Source organism: Rattus norvegicus, chromosome 12, assembly GCF_021556685.1.
Source record: "Rattus norvegicus strain SHRSP/BbbUtx chromosome 12, alternate assembly SHRSP_T2T, whole genome shotgun sequence".
NCBI classification, from domain to species: Eukaryota; Metazoa; Chordata; class Mammalia; order Rodentia; family Muridae; genus Rattus; species Rattus norvegicus.
In genome coordinates this window covers 39,963,317-39,984,035 of record NC_141545.1, presented here as the reverse complement: position 1 = coordinate 39,984,035, position 20,719 = coordinate 39,963,317, and the positions used below count along the sequence as shown (strand labels likewise).

The 20,719-nt window shown below is 45.1% G+C and overlaps 1 protein-coding gene across 44 annotated transcripts in view; it reads right to left on the bottom strand.

The window, feature by feature from the left end:
* Clip1 (CAP-GLY domain containing linker protein 1) overlaps positions 1-20,719 on the bottom strand; it is a 106,955-nt gene that overhangs the window by 77,113 nt on the left and 9,123 nt on the right. For 32 of the 44 annotated variants that reach the window (NM_001408966.1, NM_031745.3, XM_087579230.1 and 29 more), the window contains 1 exon segment: positions 76-268. In NM_001408966.1, the coding sequence (NP_001395895.1) occupies positions 76-160 (85 nt within the window). In that variant the 5' untranslated portion in view covers positions 161-268. 44 annotated transcript variants of the gene reach the window in all.

Genomic DNA, 20,719 nt, shown 5'->3' with positions numbered 1-20,719 from the left:
CAGCCAGAGGGCTGTGCGGAGAAGCCCTGTCTCAAGAGGAAAGGAAATAAATAAAGCGAGGAAGCAGAGTGTTACCAGCAGCAGGGGTCTTCAAGGCTGTGCTCCCAGGCTTTAGGATCTTGGTCGGGGCCTTCAGCCCGCTGGGTTTCAGCATACTCATTTTCTCGGAAGGTCAGGATGCTTTTCCCTTGTCTGCTGCCACTATCTTTCCCCAATCATCCATACAAATGTGGGTGTTTCTATAGAGAACTTAGTCTCTTGGTTAAGTCTGAAAAAAAGAAACATATCAAGAGGAAGTTACTCCAAATTCCATAGTCGTGGTGCATGCTTTTAATCTGAAAGACAAAATCACAGCAGTTATTGTTTTATTTGTTTTGGCTGATTTTTTTTTGGGGGGGGTGGGTGCTCCTGGAGAACTCACTAATTTTTAAGAATGTAAAGGAGCCCTAAGAAAAGTGTCTCCTGGGGTTGGGGATTTAGCTCAGTGGTAGAGCACTTGCCTAGTAAGCGCAAGGCCCTGGGTTCAGTCCCCAGCTCCGAAAAAAAAGAACCAAAAAAAAAGAAAAGTGTCTCCCAATTTTTGCTATATTCATTTTGGTTTCTTATTCAGAGTTAGAGATTTTTTGGCTATCTTGTCTTGTTTGAGACGGGGTCTCACTATATAGCCCTGGCTATCCTGGAACTAAATCTTAAGTACCCGAGGCAGCCTAAAACTTGATGTGTAGCCAAAGATGACTTTGAACTTAGGTCCTGTGGGCTCTACCTCCCCAGTGCTGGGATTGCAAGCATGCACTGCCATGCTGCTTCAGTGCTGCTGAGGACGGAGCCCAGGACGTCACACACACTGTGCGAGCACTCTAGTAACTGAGCTACATCCAACTTTCAAAATACTTTAAACTCCACTTTCAGAGGGAATTTATCCTAGAGCTTTGATGAGGCTGAGGCAAAAGGAATACAAGTTTGAAATCAGCCTGACCTGACCCTACTTAAAAAAAAGGGGGGGGGGGGGGGAGGGTGGCACTGGAGAGATGGCTCAGTGGTTAAGAACACTGACTGCTCTTCCAGAGGCCCTGAGTTCAAATCCCAGCAACCACATGGTGGCTCACAACCATCTGTTACGGGGCTGATGCCCTCTTCTGGTGTGTCTGAAGGGAGTAACATAAAATAAATTAAAAAAAAAACAAAAAACAAAAAACAAAAAAACCTAAGCAGCTTTCCAGGACAGCCAGGGCTACACAGAGCAACCCTATCTCAAAAAACCATAAGCAAACAAGCAAATAAACAAAGAAGCAAGAGTGAAAGTAACCTTGCTGGTGGTCCGAGATAGTTATGACATGGCTCTACAACCAAACCTTGGTTTGGTTTCCAAACCTTGGATCGAAATATCTCAAAGTTACATGGATGTGTAGCTAAACAATGCAAAATGTATCCAACACCTGCAGAGAAAGTCCAACGGTTCCAAAAATTAATGGCTATGTCACCATAATAAACAACGCCTCCCCACACAGGAGATTTTGTGTGGATGTGTATCTACTTCTAAATATACTTTCTATTAGTCACATCCAAGGAAGTGGCTCAGACATGCGATGCCAGAAATTGAGAGAGGAAAGTAAGAGGACAGACATAAGTTCTAGGCCAGCCAGGGCTACACAAAAAGCCCATAGGAGATGAGTGAACACCTTTTCCAAGACAAAGGTCACACTGCTTTATAACCTCGCTTTCCAAACAGCAATACCAGTGTGTGCTGCTGTCTGCCTGTGTCCTGTGTCTGCGTGTATATGAATATGTATGTGTGTCATGTGTGTCTGTGTGTGCATATGTATATTATATGTGCATGCGCATAAGCAGAGTTTTGCATTTATAACACTGAATTTTTCTCAAGCCAAGAACTATTTGTAAAGTGTTTATCTTTAGAACTTACATCAGCTCTGGAAAAGTTAAAAATAGATACTGTTTTGCTTGTACTCTTAAAAGAGAGAAGCAGGAAGATCATCTAGTCCCAAGCGCCAGGCAGCAGGAGCAGAACACAGGAGGCTGTTGAGTTACACAGTCCCTTCTTGATCCCTCCTTCTCTTTAAAGGGTTCGCACTTCCTCCCGCAAACAGGAAAGTGTATTGCTCAACTTCAACACTAAAGAAACTGTGTTGCTATCCTGTGTGACCTCTGACCTATCTGGAGAGACGAGGGTAGGCCTGAAACTTTTTTTTTTTTTTGGTTCTTTTTTTCAGAGCTGGGGACCGAACCCAGGGCCTTGCGCTTCCTAGGCAAGCGCTCTACCACTGAGCTAAATCCCCAACCCCATGCCTGAAACTTTTTAAGCTAGATTAATATCCTAAACTTGAAATGTAATTCAGATCTGATCTAGAACCTAAGGGCAAAGGAGCAAGATATTTATTTCAAAGAAGCAGACAACCTTAGAGGACCTATCCTCAGGTATAAAAAAAAGTGGGCTTTATATGTCTTAAGGTGTCAGCTTAGCTCCAAGTTATGATTCCAGAAAGTAAGATGTTCTTCTAGTCCAAAAAGGGTTCATCCTGTATGAAGTCAAGGTTTGGTTCGCGGTTTTCTTTTCTGTGTATGTGTATTTGGGGACAACGGGTAGTTATTTCAATTTCTTTGTTTGCTTGGTTTTAAATATTTTTTATTATTTTGTAAGTATGTGTGTGTGCATGCACGCACATGCATGTGTGTACTGTGTGTGAACATGAGTGTAGGTGCCTTCAGAGATCAACGGGCATTATAGGCAGTTATGAGTGGGGACCTGACTCAGACCCTTTGTAAGAGCAGTACCAAGAAGTGTGCCACTAAGTACTCTAATAGGTCTTAACCAGAAGCTGTCTCTATAGTCCCTTGTTTGCTCTGAGAAGAAAATCATTACATTCATTTATTGGGGGTATGTTGGGGGTCAGCCTGGTGTTACTATGCATTCAAATGCTAAATGCTGGCCCCCAAGATGTAGTTCCTGGGAGACGAGTGATCCCTCATACTTTTGTTGTGTAAACCTTACTCCCCAACTTAAAACTACCGGTTAAATAAAAGCGGCATCAGCCAATTACTGGGGAGAATAGAGGGAGGCAGAAAATGAGTTAGCAGGCTGGGAGTAGGGACCACAAGAAGAGGAGAAAGAAGAAGGAAGAGAGAACAGAGGTCTCTATTGGATATGATGGGCCAAGAGCACATGCCCAAGCGAAATGGACCCTGAGGATGGGCTGGTGGAGCAGAAATAGCCCGGGAGAAACACAAACAGCAAGTATTTGGGGAGCAAAGTTGGGGAGCAAGTAGGGAAAGTAACCAGTCTAGCATTAGGGAATTAGACTAGGGGCAATTTGCCCAGTAACTGCGCTAAAGCTAAATAAATAAATCCTAGTCTGAGTCTCATTCACTTGGAGGCTAATGGGGATAGACATAGCCCAATAATACACAGGGGCGCATGCACATGTTTGGAAGTCAGAGAATTATTTGCCAAAGTTGGCTCACTCTTGCCACCGCAGAGGTTCCAGAGGATCGAACTCAGGTCATCAGCTTTGGCAGAAGGCGCCTTTACCTGCTGAGCCATCACTGAGACAAGGTATGCATGCTATGGCCTAAACCATCCTGGGACTTCTGGCCATCTTCCTGCCTCAACCTCCCAAAGGCAGGTGCTGGGATCCCAGGTACAGACGACCACCTCCAGCTTTGGTGTATACAGTATTGGATACAGTGTTACAGCTTCAATATCTAGACAACAACAACATCTGGAGGATGCCTCCAACCATGAGAACAGTGCCTGTGTTCAGCAAGTGCCACCAGTTTCAAGAATTCAAAGTCTCCATTTCCCTTAGATACGACCTCTCTCACTAAACACTGAACAGGAAATCATAGAAAAATGGTCTTCTGCTCCAAACAAACTCAAGAGCTTGAGCACTCAGTTAAACACCCCAACCCTCTCAAAATAGAGGGCCTCAGCTTACTGTGTACGCCTTTTACAAGCAGTCACCTAAAACTCGCCTCATAAAAAGCAAAGTAGGAATACTGGGGGTGGAGAGATGGCTCAGCAGTTAAAAGCACTCAACTGCTTTAGCAGGAGACCTGGATTTGGTTCTCAGAGCCCATATGGTGGTTTGTAACTCCAGCTCCAAAGAATCCCACCCCTTCCTACTTACCTGCATGTGCGTGGTGTGCATATACTCACTGAGGGCTTATGCACACAGGCATACATAAAAAAAGTTTAACAGAGAGTATTCAAGACATGCAGATAAGGAAAACTTTTCTCGTAGTAGCAGAAAATGATGGGTGAGTTAGTAGGGTGTTTTATTTTTAGAGCTATAGCCATGCTAGGCAAGTGTTATGGCTACATCCCCAGCCCAAATATTTAGACCTTAAAAACAAAAACAAAAGCAAAACCTATGGAACCCCAGTAATTACTACCTCTCAAAGTCTGGAGGAGAGGTTAGTGTTACCCAACATTTTATGCAAAGCACAAAAAGTTGTCACTGGTCTAGCAGCCAAGAAACCCCCATTTCAAGGCACTTCTGGGGCTGCTCCCTTCGCTCAGACTTGTCACCATGTAACCATCTTAACAACCACTCAAGGAGATCTTCTAAAGGGACGTTCAAAACCAAAAGCCAGCTCTATTCTCCCTACTTAAAAATACCTGCAAAATACAGAGATACCTTTCATGGGGGAAAAAAAAAAAAGTTGATCTAGGGCTGGAATGATGGCAGCAGGACACTGGCTGCTCTTGCAGAGGGCCTGGGTTCAGTTCCAAGGACTCACATAGTTCTAACTCTAGTTCCAGGCAAGACCTTTTCTTCTGATTTCCACGGCCATGGGGCACACATTTTAAAATATTCTTTTAAAATAATATTCTAAATATTGCGGTAAAAATTCACCCCCACTTGGTAATTTCAGGGTCTCTGCTTGCTTCCTGTTTTTAAGTCTCACATGACCCTGCACTTGGTATGTAGTGAAAGCTGGTTGGAACTCCCCATCTTCCTCATCTGATTCAAATTTCTTCATGTGATTTCAAATTTCTCCAATCTGTGTGTATGTTAGCTCATTCCTAAAATCTGCATGTTTAAGAAAACAGGAACACGTGACTGAGAAAAATAAGGGAGCATGTAGGACAGTGCTGTGAAAACGGTCCACCAGACACGGTGACACATGCTCATACGCCCAGCACTGAGGACACTGACATACAGTTCCCATTTCTTTTTTTTTTTTTTTTTAAGATTTATTTTATGTCTGTGAGTACACTGTCACTGTCTTCAGACACACCAGAAGAGGGCATTGGATCCCATTACAGATGGTTGGGAGCCACCATGTGGTTGCTGGGATTTGAACTCAGGACCTCTGGAAGAGCAGTCAGGTGCTCTTAACCGCTGAGCCATCTCTCCAGCCCCCAGTTCCCATTTCAAAACACAAAAGCACCATCCAGAGCTACACAGAAACACACACCCCATCACATACACACATACATACACTCATTCACACACATGTAGCCATGCATGCACACACGCACATACACGCAAAGCATAGTGTCACAAGCCTATAATACAAACACTTAGGGAACAAAAACAGGAAAATCATGAGTTCAAGGTCAGCCTGGGAAATATATCAAATTCAAAGTCAGCCATGGGGGGCTGGAGAGATGGCTCAGTGGTTAAGAGCACCGACTGCTCTTCCAGAGGTCCTGAGTTCAATTCACAGCAACCACATGGTGGCTCACAACCATCTGTAATGGGGTCTGATGCCCTCTTCCGGTGTGTCTGAAGACAGCGACAGTGTATTTATATATAATAAATAAATAAGGAAGTAAGTAAGTAAATAAATCTTTGAAAAAAAAAATCAGCCATGACTATGAGACCCTGTCTCAAAACCAGAAATAGACTTACTTAGGGACAGGCTCTTAATTCCTCACTTAGAGTCAAACACTCAAGATGCCCAGACTTACTTCCTCCTCCACCTTTGCTTTTGTTTGTTTGTTGAGACAGTGTCTTTCAGTTGTGTAGTTCTGGCTGTTATGGTTCTTGCTACATAGATCAGAGATCCACCTGACTCTGCCTCCCGGGCGATGGAATTTAAGGCATGCACTGCCACATTCGGCCCCTACTGTACTTAAATAAAATATAGGAGTGACAATGTCTCAAGGGCTGGTTTCTGGCTTTATATAGTGCTAGTGACCACACCTAGATACTTGAGCACGAAGGGTAGGCATTCTAGCGATGAGACACTTGCTCAAACCTCACGAGACTTTTGTTTGCTGACAGAACAAGGGAAAAGGTGGGTGCCTGTAATCCCAGCACTGGAGAAGGAATGGCTCAAGTTTGAGACCACCCTGAACTGCCTATGGAGTTGCAAGGCAGCCAGAGTAAGACTAAGAAAATCCAATGTTAATGTTCAGGGACTTCCTTCTGCATGAGCTCACACAGGCTCTCCCGGCTCCAGCTGTAAAGCGAGACCGAACGCTGACAACTCAACTGGGACCTGAACTTAAGTGTGGATCATAAATTATTTATACTCCCAATGATTAGATCTAACCATTCCAAATCATTGTCTGGTGCTCCAGACACATTTTCACAGAACTGAAAATGTTATGTGTGTTTGTGAAGGAATTTGACAACAAATTACATAACAGCACTGACTACCTGCACAGCCACTCGGAGCAAAAAAAAAAAAAAAACACACTGTTGCCCCTCTTCTAAGCGGTCTGCTTTTCACTCTCCTGCCAAGGATAGCCGCAATGATTCCCTTACTATTATATAATTCTTCCAACTGTGCAATTTAAATACACACAGATAAAATCAGAGAGACCGGTGTCTACATTTTATCTATAGAACTGTAGAAAAGTCAACTCAAATCAGCTAATGGAGGACAAATGGGTACCTCATGGTGTCTATGGAATCAGGCCAGGCCTCAGCTTACATCTTCCCAGAAGCTAAGCAACATTTGAACCATCTGGCTGTGAGGTCACAGGTGACCTCACAAGTGGGAATTCTGACTGTTGGTAAGCCTCTCCAGCCTCACGACTTTAAAGATGGAAACAGAGGGGGTTCCATAGTCCTGAATGCAGAGCTGATGCCAGCGGGATATATCCTCTTCCCACGGGACAGCAGTGCCTTCCACTGCCCAGGGGCAGAAGCAACACAGGTGAGCGTGCACACACACATACACATGTGCACACAGAGAGAGAGAGAGAGAGAGAGAGAGAGAGACACCACACACACACGCACGCCAAGAGCTCAACACCAGCAACAATGCAAGGACGCATCCTTCCAGTCTGCACATTGTTATTTTGGTTCAGCTACAGACACAGTTTTCTTTTGTGACCTGAAAACTTAGGCTACCATGAAGAATTCTGAAAATTGAGTAGGAAGTAAATCTCGAGCTTAGAGTAACTGCTGCCCTTTCGCTGCCACTCTGGCACACTGAGAAGCCACCAGCCCTAATATTCTGTTTACCAAGCAAGTGGAGTGAAGGTTAAAATGTGGAAGGAGTTCATTTTTAAAATGCCACAAGTTCCTGCGGCCTCCCTGCGGCTCTGGAATATCAGATCTTGGGGAAGAAGGCAAAGCGGCCAGCCGCTTACTGTGTTCCCTTCTTCTACTTTTAGAAGTATAAAGGTAATACATATGTTTCCCTTTTTGTTTTATCTTATGATTTTTTTCCCTAAGGGTTTCATCTGGAATTCTCTATACTTTGTAACACAGGCTATCCTCAAACTCACACCCTCCTTCCAGACTCCGGGGATTATAGGTGTGACCCACTGCACCCCATGCACATTGCATTTTTTTTTAATTCTTTCTGCACAGAGCGAACCTAGAACACACAGAACACAACCATTGAACTAATGAACCCCCAGTTCTGAAATTTTCATTTTAGTTTTTCCCTCTTGCCCTCTCTCTTTCTCCCTAAGAACTCGTGTAGCAGGGCTGGAAAGACAGCTCTAATAGTTGACAGCACTGGCAGCTCTCCCAGAGCACCCAGGTTCAATTCCCAGCAACCACGGCAACTCGCAGCCATCTTTAACTCCAGGCGCATGGGATCCGATAACATCTTCTGGCCTCTGCATTCACTGCACAGATGTGGTGCACAGGCATATGTGCAGGGAAAACACTAATTAAAATAAAAACAAATGAGTCTTTTAAGAGGTCAAGGCTGGCTCAAACTTCTGTGTAACCAGGGATGACGGTAAACTTCTGATCCTTTCACCTCCCTGCCTGAGTGCTACAACTGTACATGTGCACCACCACCACCACCACCACGATCCATTTACTGTCTCCTTTTAGACTTATTTTATGTGCATTTGCCTGCATGTATGTGTGTGCTCCACATGCCCCTCCTGCCGGGTGCCTGAGGAGGTAAGAGGAGAATGTCGGATTCCCTGAAACTAAAAAACAGACTTCTTCAAGTTGACTTCTCACCTCCAAACATGTGCCTAGCATGTGCATGAGCACGTTAAAAAAAAAAAAAAAAGTGCAGTCGATATACAATTAACATAGAAAAATACAATTAACATTGTCCTCATATTTCTTTGAAATCAACTGCATACCTCTGTTTACAACACATTCCAATCTGCTATGTTTCAACTGCTCAAGACTCGTGTGAGCCGAGCCCAGGACAGGACTGAAGACAAAGCAAGATCAATGGGCACGCCCTGAGCCAGCACCTGGCCTGGCCATTCACAGGCCTAGTCCTCCTCTTCCCCTTCCTCCTCCTCTCCCTCCTCTTCCTCCTCCCCTTCCTCCTCCTCCTCCTCTCCCTCCTCCTCCTCCTCCTCTCCCTCCTCTTCCTCCTCCTCCTCTCCCTCCTCTCCCTCCTCTTCCTCCTCCTCTCCCTCCCCTTCCTCCTCCTCCTCCTCTTCCTCCTCCTCCCCCTCCTCTTCCTCCTCCCCTTCCTCCTCCTCCTCCTCTTCTTCCTCCTCTTCCTCCTCCTCTTCTTCCTCCTCTTCCTCTTCCTCCCCTTCCTCCTCCTCCTCCTCCTCCTCCTCCTCCTCCTCCTCCTCCCTGCACTCAGACCACTTTTCCCAGCTTCCTTAGCAGTTTAGGCAACCCTGACTAAATTCTAGCCAACAGAATTAGAGAAGCAAGGGAGCAGTGTGGCACTTCTAGGCCTGGACCACATACAACGCCACAACCTCTGTCCCTCTGATGGCTTGAAAGAGACGAGCCCAGCACCCCTGGAAGCACTGGGTGGTGACGGCAGAGCAGTGGCACAGGAGAGACCGGCACTTTGAATCACTGCTCTCCACCCTGCTCTCAGTGTCTCTATCCTGAATTGGGGACATAGCTCGGTCACAGAGTATCCCCATATACGTGAAGCGGCACATAAACTGGGTAGCAGGCGCCTATGATTCCAGCACCTGATGGGAAGAGGAGGGAGAGGCAGGGAAATCAGTTTAGGTCATCCCTCAGCTACACAGCGTGTTCGAGACAAGGATACATAGTGAGACCCTGTCTACATGAGTAAACAGAGAGAGAAAGGAAGGGGAAAAATGATTTGAAAAGCACAAAACTATGAAAGTATTCTATTTTCAATAAAGCAAAAAAGGCATCTACTTTCGAGAGCAAGATATATGTAAAAGTCATGCAACCTGGATTGCCGACATGAATAATGGGCTGCTTTCTGTTCAGACTGGGAAATGGTACTATTCCCTCTATTTTCCTGCCTGAAATTTTTCATGATTAAAAGGTTTTATTATATAAGATATACCTATTTTAGAAAAATCAGCCTCCCCCATTCTCTGTGACTTGATACCATAAAAAAGAAGCTAAGAAATTTACAATTCATCAAAACAGTTCCCCAAAGAAGAATGAAGTAACTTATGCTCAAATTTAAAAAAAAAAAAATCCTGTTTTGAATTTTTTCCAGATTTCTAATTTTCTTTATGTTTGGTGTTTTGCCGGCGTGTCTGTGTGTACACCTTGTGCATCTTGATGCCTGAGAAAGTCAAAAGAAGGTGTCAGAGTCCCTGGGACTAGAGTCATACACAGTCACAAGTCACCATGTGGGTGCTGGGAACTGAACCCAGGTCCTCTGCAAGAGCAACAAGGTTAAGACCTCAAGGCCATCACTCCAGCTCTCCCCAAAAGAATAATCTTCCTTTTGAAACAGGACCTTCCTATGTAGTTCAGGCTACCCTTGCATTCTCAGCAATCCAGAGTGCTGGGAGGGTAGATATCCACCGCCACACCCGAGTTGAGGACCAGACAAGGCTCTGAGCATGCTAGGCCATCCCTCTGCCAATCAGACCACAGCCCTAGCCTCAAACTCTTCTTTGCAAAATGCCATGCCTCAAACTAGGCATGGGTGTCTCACACCTGTAATCCCAGCACACAGGAGGCTCAAGAGTTCAAGGCCAGACTTAATATTAAATTCAAGGCCAGCCTGGGCTACTGGAAGGCCTATCCTAGAAACAAAACAAAAAACCCAAACAAAGTCTTGACTCAAAAAAAATAAAATAAAATAAAATATAACCAGCCAGACTAAGAAATGAGACACGTGGGTTCTATCTCAGCTAACCGACCCAGAATAATTTATCTAACCCTTACCAGATTGCAGCACTGTCATTTATAACTTGAGGCTGCTGATCAATAGTCATTTCTAATTCTTCCCTTTTGGGGTTCTACTAATGGTTTCAGATCCCGGAAAGGGAAAGGATTCAAAAGTAAAAGGAAAGTGACTTTGGCTCTGTCTTTGCCAAAGTAAAACTCTGGCACTGGCATAAGATCACTTCTGTCCTGCTGTAGTTCCTGGCACTGCCCGTGCGTGCAGCGTGGACCACCCTCAGCAAACCACTCCACAGTTCAGCTCACTCTGTCTGTAAACTGAAAACATCTCTTCACTCTAAACGACAGATGTCTGGTGGGAGACAGAGGGCAGTTCAAGAGTTCGCAATGAATTTTACCTGCCAGGAAAGGGAATTTAAAATGTAGTGTCTGAAACCAGGCTGGGGTAGAAGCGGGAGTCTCACACCTGAGTCCAGCTGTGGGCAAACACAGGGCTCAGCCCCTTACCTGGAGACAGCTGCACTGGAAGATTCTGTCCTAAATGAGGACACTGCCTATGAACCGAGGCTCTGGGAGTGCCCGAGTGAGTCTAGCCGGAGAGAGGCCTGCTGATGATCTCACCACAGGCTCGACAGAAGTCACACTCTGTTCTAGTGCCATCTCCCTGGTCCGCGGCAGTCCACTCACCGCTTAGTCCTGTCCCCCAAGTCACGGTTATGTAAGTGTGGCTACACGGTTATGCTGTGTCACTTGCTGTCCCCCGCCCCCAATACAGAAGAGGCAATGTAACCTGAGCTGCTAGGCCATGGCCACTGAAAACACTGAGACAACACTGGGTTGCTTTCCAAACGCCCTGCATCCCACAGAAGAAAGGCAGTTTACTCCATCTGTTTCTCTTCTTTCCGTTTTGTTCACTCATATTGGAAAGACAGGACTGGGAGACATTGGTATGGCTTCTTTAGCTCCTGAGTGATTGACAAAGGTCAAGTATTTCCGTTTCATGGCAGACTGTCAAAACCCAATCTACAAGGGCATAGGTCAGCTTGGGGTCAACTTAACCATTTCACTTCCTGGCTGAACAGAGCCTGATCCCATGGGTGAGAGATTCAGGCTCAGGCCTGTCTCCCGTACGGGATCCTTTACATACCCCATCCACCCTCTACTGCCATACAAAGTCTGGGAGGTGGAGGGTCGAGTATTGGCTCTCAAAGAACAGAAGTGGGGACTGAGAGATGGCTGAGGAGTTGAAGGGTTAAAGAGTACTTACTGCTCGCAGAGGACTTGAGTTCAATTTCCTACGTGCAAGTCAGGCAACCAACTGTCCAGAACTCTAGCTCCAGGAGGCCCAATGTCTCTCAGCCTCCGAGAGCACCTGCACTCAGTACAAAGAAATTTTTTAAATAGAAACAAAAAGGGCTGGGTGTGGTGGCACACACCTCTAATCCCAACACAAAGGCAAAGGCAGACACAGAGATCTGTGAGTTCAAGGCCAGCCCAGCCTATGTAATGAGTTCCAGGACCACCAGAGCTCCAAGAGATCCTACCTCAGAACAATAAAAAAAACAAAGTAAAAATACAAGGTGTGACAGGCCAACAGTAATTGTGTCTCCAGAGTATTCTCCAGCCCAGAATTCTTTCCTTTTCTGAGCTGCTGGGGCCACTGGGCAATGCTCTGCCTGCTCAGGGACAAACCACAGTCCCAGTCTTGTTTGCATTTCTTTCAGTTGCTCATGGCCTGTCCTGCTTCCTGACAAATGTATAAGATCATCTGGTCCACAACAGATTTTCAAACTAAAGCATCAAGCAGAACGATGTCTTGCCTTATAAACCACTGAGGCAGCTGGTGACCTGGGTTTCTGAAGCCTCTTCTTAAAACTAGGCCAAGGGGTTGGGGATTTAGTCAGTGGTAGAGCTCTTGCCTAGAAAGCGCAAGGCCCTGGGTTCGGTCCTCAGCTCCGGAAAAAAAAGAAAGAGAAAAAAAAAAAAAAAAAAAAACTAGGCCAATGAAGCTATGAACAAACGATTCAATTACTACCTCCTGTGAGTGGTATTTGAACTGGCTGTACGTCTTAAATCAGATAATTACACCTGTTGACACTGCCGTACTTTATAGACTATCACTGTCCAAAAGCAAGACAAATAAGTAATTCTGGATTCTCTAGTAACCAGATCATTTGTTAAAAAGGAACATGTCCAGGCATGGCGATTTACACTTCAATCCAGGCAGAGACAGGCTAGGTTCAAGGCCAGCTTGGTCTACCTAGTAAGTTCTACGAAACCCAAGACTGCAGAAATGTTAAAAAGAAACACATAAATGTCATGTTTTAGCCCAATAAATCTAAGTTATCATTTCAAAACATAATCAAGGACCAACAAGATGGGATCAGTGAATAAAACACTTGCCAGCAACCCTAAGAACTTGAACTGGATCCCCAAAACTCACATGATAGAAGGAGAAAAAAACAGACTTCTACAGGTTGACGTCTCAGCTCCAAACATGTGCCTAGCATGTGCATGAGCACGTGAAGAAAAAGTGCACGATGTACAATTAACATTTTTCTCACACTTTGAAATCAACTGTATACTTCTGTTGACAACACATTCCAATCTGCTACGTTTCAATTGCTCAAAAGACTCTGCTAGCCATGCCCAGATACACACCTGTAATCACAGGCATGCGGGAAGCTGAGGCAAGAGGATTACTTAAATTAAGCGCTTGAGTTCAACACAGTAAGACTTCATCTTTAAAAAAATAAAAAATAAAAAACACACACATGGGGCTGGGGATTTAGCTCAGTGGTAGAGCGCTTGCCTAGCAAGCGCAAGGCCCTGGGTTCGGTCCCCAGCTCTGGAAAAAAAAAAAAACCACACACATACACATGTATGCAAAATTGACTAATTTAATTGTTCTTAAGACAAAATAAAGGAAAAAAGGAAAAAAGAAAACCCGATGCTCACAGTAAGAGGAACTTGGAACTATCTATCTGACAGGTGATACATAATGCATGAGGAGCCCTGACGGAAGCACAAGGCCCTGCCCAGTAAAACTGTCAGCTCAGCACTGAGTTTGAAAACACACCCACAAAAAACTCAAAGCAAAAGACAGAGTGAATTACAAATAAAAAATTTATTGAGTATGTCTCAAGATACAAGGATGAACCCCGTGAGTGAGTGAGCGAGTGAGTGAGTGAGCGAGTGAGCGAGTGAGTGAGTGAGGGGGTGAGAGGGTGAGCACAAGCCCTGGAAGCACTATTAGGTCAGCTTTCCTATCTTTCTAATCAGGAAAGCATGCAGCCAGGACTGTGCTATGACATGTGCCCAGGGTGGTGGCTCACATCTGCTTTCCCAGTCCTTGAAACGCTGAGGTAGTTAGATCCAACGTGAGGCCTGCCTTGTCTACAAGTATGAGACAGTCTCAAAGGAAAGAGACTTGGCTGCTGCAGAAGAAACCATAGAGGAGCTGGGCATAATCCCAGCGCTTGAGAGGCAAAGACAGGCAGAGGTTCAGGTTCAAGGCCAGCCTGCTCTATCTGGGAGTTCGGGGACAGCCAGGGCTATATAGAGAAACCCTGTCTCAACAAAAGCAAACAAGAGAGAAAGAAGAAAGGATCTATAGAAGATAAAGGTAAAAGAGCATGGCCAAAGTATCCATTATTCGTGTCTTTTTAATCTGCTCCCTCACTACCCCCGACTCTCACAGATTGCTTTTGACTTTATAACTATAACTTTGCCACTGTTAAGAACCATAATGTAGGGGTTGAGGATTTAGCTCAGTGGTAGAGCGCTTGCCTAGCAAGCACAAGGCCCTGGGTTCGGTCCCCAGCTCCAGAAAAAAAAAAAAAAAAAGAACCATAATGTAAATATCTCTTTCTTGCTAGTCTTAGGTGACCCCTGTGAAAGGGTCATTCAACCACCACCCCTCAAGGGAATCGCCAACCACAGGTTGAGAACCACTGCTCTAGAGACTCCTGGACTTCCAAATGGAGACAGAATGATCCCCCTGTGCACACTTAGGCAGAGAAGCAAATAACATAACAGTGTGACAGGCCACTGTTTGTCACAACCACATTTTTGTGGCCCAGAAAGTAAAACCACAAGATACAGAGAGAGCAGAGTCTACAAGAGATAAAGTATCTGGATTTCAGCCATTGAGAACCATAATGAGTGACAGACAACAAGCCACCTTAAGCCACCATCTACTCTGATCTCTCCGAAGCTTGCTCCTTGAACAAGAGAAAATGTGTGGTGTCACTCACCACAATTAGAGCGCAGGCCATAAAAGAGCCACTGTTTGAAACCAGTGTAATAACCAGTGACATTGACCAAGGAGAAAGTAATGCTGGGTACTAGAGCCTGGATTTCAGCAGCAACTTAGGGGTGCTGAGGACCACAGAATAAAGTCTTAAATGTGGGTAGGATGGTCTTGATAGGATACAAAGGGATTTCTGTTCCCTTTAAAAAAGAAAAAAAACTTTATATGTAGTGTTTCTCCTCAGTGAATTTATGTATCATAAATGTAAGCCTGCAGAAGTCAGAAGAAGGTATTGGAGCCCCTGAAACTGGATTTATGGATGGTTGTAAGCTATCATGTGAGTACTGGGAACTGAACCTGGATCCTCTGCAAGAACAGCAAGTGAAGAACCATGCAGCCATCTCTCCAGCCATCATAGTTTGACTCTCTAGGTCTAGCAGAGCATTCCAAACTCGGGAGTTAAAAAATGATTACGCTGGGCATGATGTACACACCGACAGTCCCAGCACTTAGGAAGCAGGGGTAGAAGAATTATGAACTTGAAAATTGTTTTTATTAGCTGCAATGGTTTGAATAAGAATGGCCCCATAGGGGGCTGGGGATTTAGCTCAGTGGTAGAGCGCTTACCTAGGAAGTGCAAGGCCCTGGGTTCGGTCCCCAGCTCCGAAAAAAAGAACCAAAAAAAAAAAGAATGGCCCCATAGGCTCATATATTTGAATATTTGGTCCCCAGTCAGTGGAACTGTTTGAGAAGGATGAGGAGGTGTGGCCTTGTTGAAGGAGGTGTGTCACTTGATGGCAGGCTTTGAAATTTCAAAAGACTTGGGCCATTCCTAGCTTTTCTCTCTTTGACTCCTATTTGTGGATGGAGATGTGGATCAAGTGGCTCTTAGCTGCTCCTACCACATGCCTTTGCTCATCCATCGTGAATCCTAGCCCTCTGAAACCATAAGCCCCAGATCATATGCTTTCTTTTATAAGTTGCCCTGGACATGGTGTCTTATCACAGGAATAGAAAGAGTACCTAAGACATGGGGATACATTGGTTTTATATATAATAATGGGTTCATTGTGATTTATACATACATATAATATTTCTTAACATTTGTTTCCTTTATTTTCTTACCTATTGGGGTAGGTGGAAATGTCTAAATGAGCGGACAACTTTCGGGAACTGGTTCTTTCCTCCACCTACAATATGGATCTGGGGACTGAGCTCAGGTTGTTAGGTTTGGCAATAAATGTTTTCACCCTTTAAGTCATTTGCCAAACCCCATAGAATGTATTTTGATCACAGTCATGGACCTCCAATACCCTCCCTTGTCCCCCTACAACTTGTCTACCTTCTCCTCTCATGGTGCGTGCGCGCGCGCGCGTGCGTGTATGTGTGTGTGTGTGTGTGTGTGTGTGTGTGTGTGTGTGTGTGTGTTTGTGTGTGTTTCAATGGGTTTCACCAGGGTTGCTTACAGGAGTATTGGCCAGGGATTAAGTATTATGGGTTAAAAGCTTAAAGAGTTAAGAGACATGGGCACCTTACCAGTGGTTTTACCACTGAAGAAAATGTCTCTCATGAGATTCCCCTTCCCCAGTCACTATTAATCCTCAGGAGTAGATAAGACCTCAAGGGTCTCTCCCAGATCCAAGACAGGATCTCTCACTCTACCTAGAGCTCACTGATTTGGCTAGACTAGCTAGCCAGTAATCCCCAGGGATTCTCTTTTCTCCAGGCCCCTATCACCAGGATTGCAGGTAGGTGCCACCATGACTGGATTTACTTATTTGTTTGTTCAGTTTTTTTTTTTTTTTTTTTTGAGGCAGGGTCTCTCTCTATATAGCCTTGGCTATCTTATAACTCACTCTTTAGACCAGGATGGCCTCAAACCCACAGAGATCTACCTATCACTCCTAACCTTATCCCTAGATTTTCACATAGACCCTGGGTATCTGAGCCCAAGTTCAGATCAACATGCTTATGCAAACTCATCATTGGCTGAACCATCTAAATAGCCTGGGAGCCAGCTTTAAAAAGATTTGTGTCGGGGTTGGGGATTTAGCTCAGTGGTAGAGCGCTTGCCTAGGAAGCACAAGGCCCTGGGTTCGGTCCCCAGCTCCGAAAAAAAAAAAAAAAAAAAAGATATTAAAAAGATTTGTGTGTGTGTGTGTGTGTGTGTGTGTCTGTGTGTCTGTGTGTCTGTGTGTATGTATGTGTGAGAGAGAGACAGAAACAGAGACACAGAGACAGATAGACAGAGAGTTGTGTGCCTGTGGTGTGCCTTTGTGAGTGCATGTACATAAGTGTGTGAGTACACGTACCTACACATGAGTGTGCAGAGAGGCCAAATCAGGTTATCTAAGGGTTTTGTCTTTTGCTCTCTGATCTAACTGCCTTGGACGCTGTCTCTCACAAAACTACAAGTTTGCTGTTTCAGGTAGGCTGGCTGCCAGCTAGCTCGTGGGATCCAGCCGTCTTCACCCCCAGTGTTGGAGTCGCGGGCCCGTGCAGCGATGTCGAGCTTTTTGTATTTGAGCTGAGGGCTTCACGTTTGCACAAGTGCTCTCACCCACTGAGCCAGCTCCCCAGCTTGCTCTGCTGAGACAGAGTCTTATGGAGCCCAAGCAGACATGGAGCCACCTAAACGTCTGCTTCTCCCGCCTCCATCACCGAGCGTTTAGATTACAGCCATGCGCCACCACGCCCTACTCAAACACAACAGTGACTTTCGGGCTAAGGAGCTAAGATCCCTCAGCAGGTAAAGGTGTTTGCCATACAAGCACAGTGACCTGAGTAAAATCCACCAGAAACTACATAAAGCCAGGGGTCCCAGGGCTACTACAAGGAGACGGAGGCACAAACAGAGTCCCTGGCAGCTCACTCATTCATAGTGTAGAAAACAGAGACCCTTTTCTCAAACAATGGGGACACGCGCGCGCACGCACGCACACACACACACACACACACACACACAACAACAACAACAACAATAACAACAACAACTTTAACCATGGTGCAGCATGTCCACTGTCCATATCTCCATTTAGTTCTGTATCTTTCCACGTTTCCTTCAATGTCTTACTTAACTCACCCTAGCGAGAGAGCCAGGAGTCAGAGGAAAAGGACCCATAACTGTATGTAAAAGCATGTTCCCTTACTGTCTTCATTTGAAAGCTGAACAGTCCTGCTAATCTGGGAGCAGTGTGTCATGATATCAGATAGGTTACAAAACACTTAGTGACTAGGAAGGCCATGCAGGCCACTGTTATGGACAGACACGGATACTTCCTTACCCACCTACATCCCTATGAAAGCCAAACAGCATCCTGTCACCTCTGAATGGCAACGACTGGTGTTCTCACCCTGGATTCATGAGCAAGGAACTCACAGAAGTGCCTTAGTCAATAAAATACCCCCATAAGGTCAGGAACCGTCTCTCCGTGTTGTCTTCTGTTAACTAACCTAACGTAGTTTGCTGTCTACTGCTGTGATAAACCATAACCAAAAGCAACGTGGGGAGAAAAGGGCTTATTAACTCACGGCTTCCCATCCATCACCAGGATAAGCCAAAGCAGGGACTGAAGCAGAGGCCATGGAGGAGTGCTGCTCACCCGCTTGCTCCTCGTGGCTTGCTTCCTTATACCACATCACCTCTTGCCCAGGGATGGCACTACTCAGCCGGCTGAGCCCTTCTACATCAATCATTAAGAAAGAAAATGCCGGGGCTGGGGATTTAGCTCAGTGGTAGAGCGTTTACCTAGGAAGCGCAAGGCCCTGGGTTCGGTCCCCAGCTCCGAAAAAAAAAAAGAACCAAAAAAAAAAAAAAGAACCAAAAAAAAAAAAAAAGAACCAAAAAAGAAAGAAAGAAAGAGAGAAAGAAAAGAAAGAAAGAAAGAAAGAAAGGAAGAAAGAAAGAAAATTCCGGGGGCTGGAGAGATGGCTCAGTGGTTAAGAGCACCGACTGCTCATCCAGAGGTCCTGAGTTCAAATCCCAGCAACCACATGGTGGTTCCCAACCATCTATAATGAGATCTGATGCCCTCTTCTGGTGTGTCTGAACAGCTACAGTGTACTTACATATAATTAATGAATAAATCTTTAAATAAATAAGAAAGAAAGAAAGAAAGAGAAAGAGAGAAAAGAAAGAAAGAAAATGCCCTACAGACTTGCCTCAGACAATGTGATGAAGGCATTTTCTCCACTGAGGTTCCTCTTTCCAAATGACCCTAGCCTGTGTCAACTTGACACAAAACCAACCAGGACACTGACATAGAACTGCTAGACCTGCTCCTGTTGACTCTTCTCTACTTACGTATTTAGGAATATTTTAAACACAGTCTCAAAGGCGAGGTCTCCCTAACCCTAGCTGAAACTCATCGAGATCCGCCTGCCTCTGCTTCCCGAGTCCCGGGATTAAAGGCTTATACCACCACACGTGCCCCTCTGAACCTTTTTTAGAAGTCCACACTCAGTCAGGGAGGTAGCCCATTGGTAGCTGGAGTGCTTGCCTAGAATGAGCAACACCCTGGGTTCCATTTCCAGTACTGGAAAAAGAAAAGCGGAAGAATGAAAGGGATAGACTCAAGCAGTCTTAAAGTTAACAAGTTGAAAAGGCAAGCCACTTCTCTCTAGCAAGAGCCAGGAACAAAAGATGACAGCAAACAGAGCAGTCACTATTCAAATGATCAGCGGGGAGAAGCCAGCTTAGACACTCAGGGACCAAAGTAGGCCAGTGAGAGTCGGAAAATTAACTGGCTCCTTAATTCAAAAGGTGTTACAAGGGAGACTTACTTCCGGTTTCTAACCGACCAAGCCTTTACGGAGCAATCTGTACATTTCTTTTCTTTTTTTTTTTTTTCTTTTCTTTTTTCTGGAGCTGGGGACCGAACCCAGGGCCTTGCGCTTGCTAGGCAAATGCTCTACCACTGAGCTAAATCCCCAACCCCACGGAGCAATCTGTAAAACCAACCTGTCAGCATTAAGTGTCGGTTTGACAGTATCATACAATAACACGCCGACAGTGAATTGAAAGGTTTACAGCATCTTTTCGGAAAAGCCGGAAGTTGATATAATCCTCTGAAAAATTAAGTCACGCTTGAAAATTATATGGTTTGAAAATTTAGCATGTATGACACAGTACAAAGTACAAATTGTACCCAGAGTGTTTTTTTTTTAAAGGGAGGGGAAGAGAGAGACAGAGACAGAGAGAGTGCAGCCAACCCGGGCTGAGGGCTGTGTCACTAGCCAGTGTTTATTTAAAGAGGAATTCTGAGTGAGCTTTGATGCAACTGCCCAAGATTATGAGTATCTGCTAGGCTCACTGGAACTTGGACGTCTGTTCTTATGACTTACATACACGAAACAGCCTCCCAGACACAGAAAGCTACATGAGTGGATCTACTTCATTCATTTACACAGAACTCTACAAAATTCACGTGGTTTTATAATTAACTGCTCGGAAACATCTTTAAGGAGACCAAATTACCAGCTCCGGTGGGTATCTCCCAGAAGAACTTATTAGGTCAGCAGCAGTCAACTATACTAATGTGTAAAGGGGAACAATATGCTTAATATAGCAACATAAAATTTGAGCCTCCCTCAGAAGAGACCTCAGTGATCTAGTTCACCTCACTCACTTTACCATTGAGGAGACCGACTCTAAACATGTGATCGCTCGTTACTATCAGTCTGTGACTAAACTCGTCTCTAGTTAGACTCCTGACCCTGAAGCTTCCTGGAGAACTCATCTCTGATCTGTCATATAGAGCGGGGAGGTGAGAGGAGTCATTTCAGGTGCATTAAAATTGTCTTACTTTCCGATCTTCACAGAGCAGTAAAAGAAGGCACACTGCTCCTCCTTCATGGAGCTCATGGCCCACCCGTCCTCAGAGCAAGAGCGCGCCACCTGCTCAGAACAAGAAAGGAGCCCAGACAACTCAGAAGAATCAAGAACTTCCTCACTTTGGGTGTGTGATCCACTCTTTTAAAG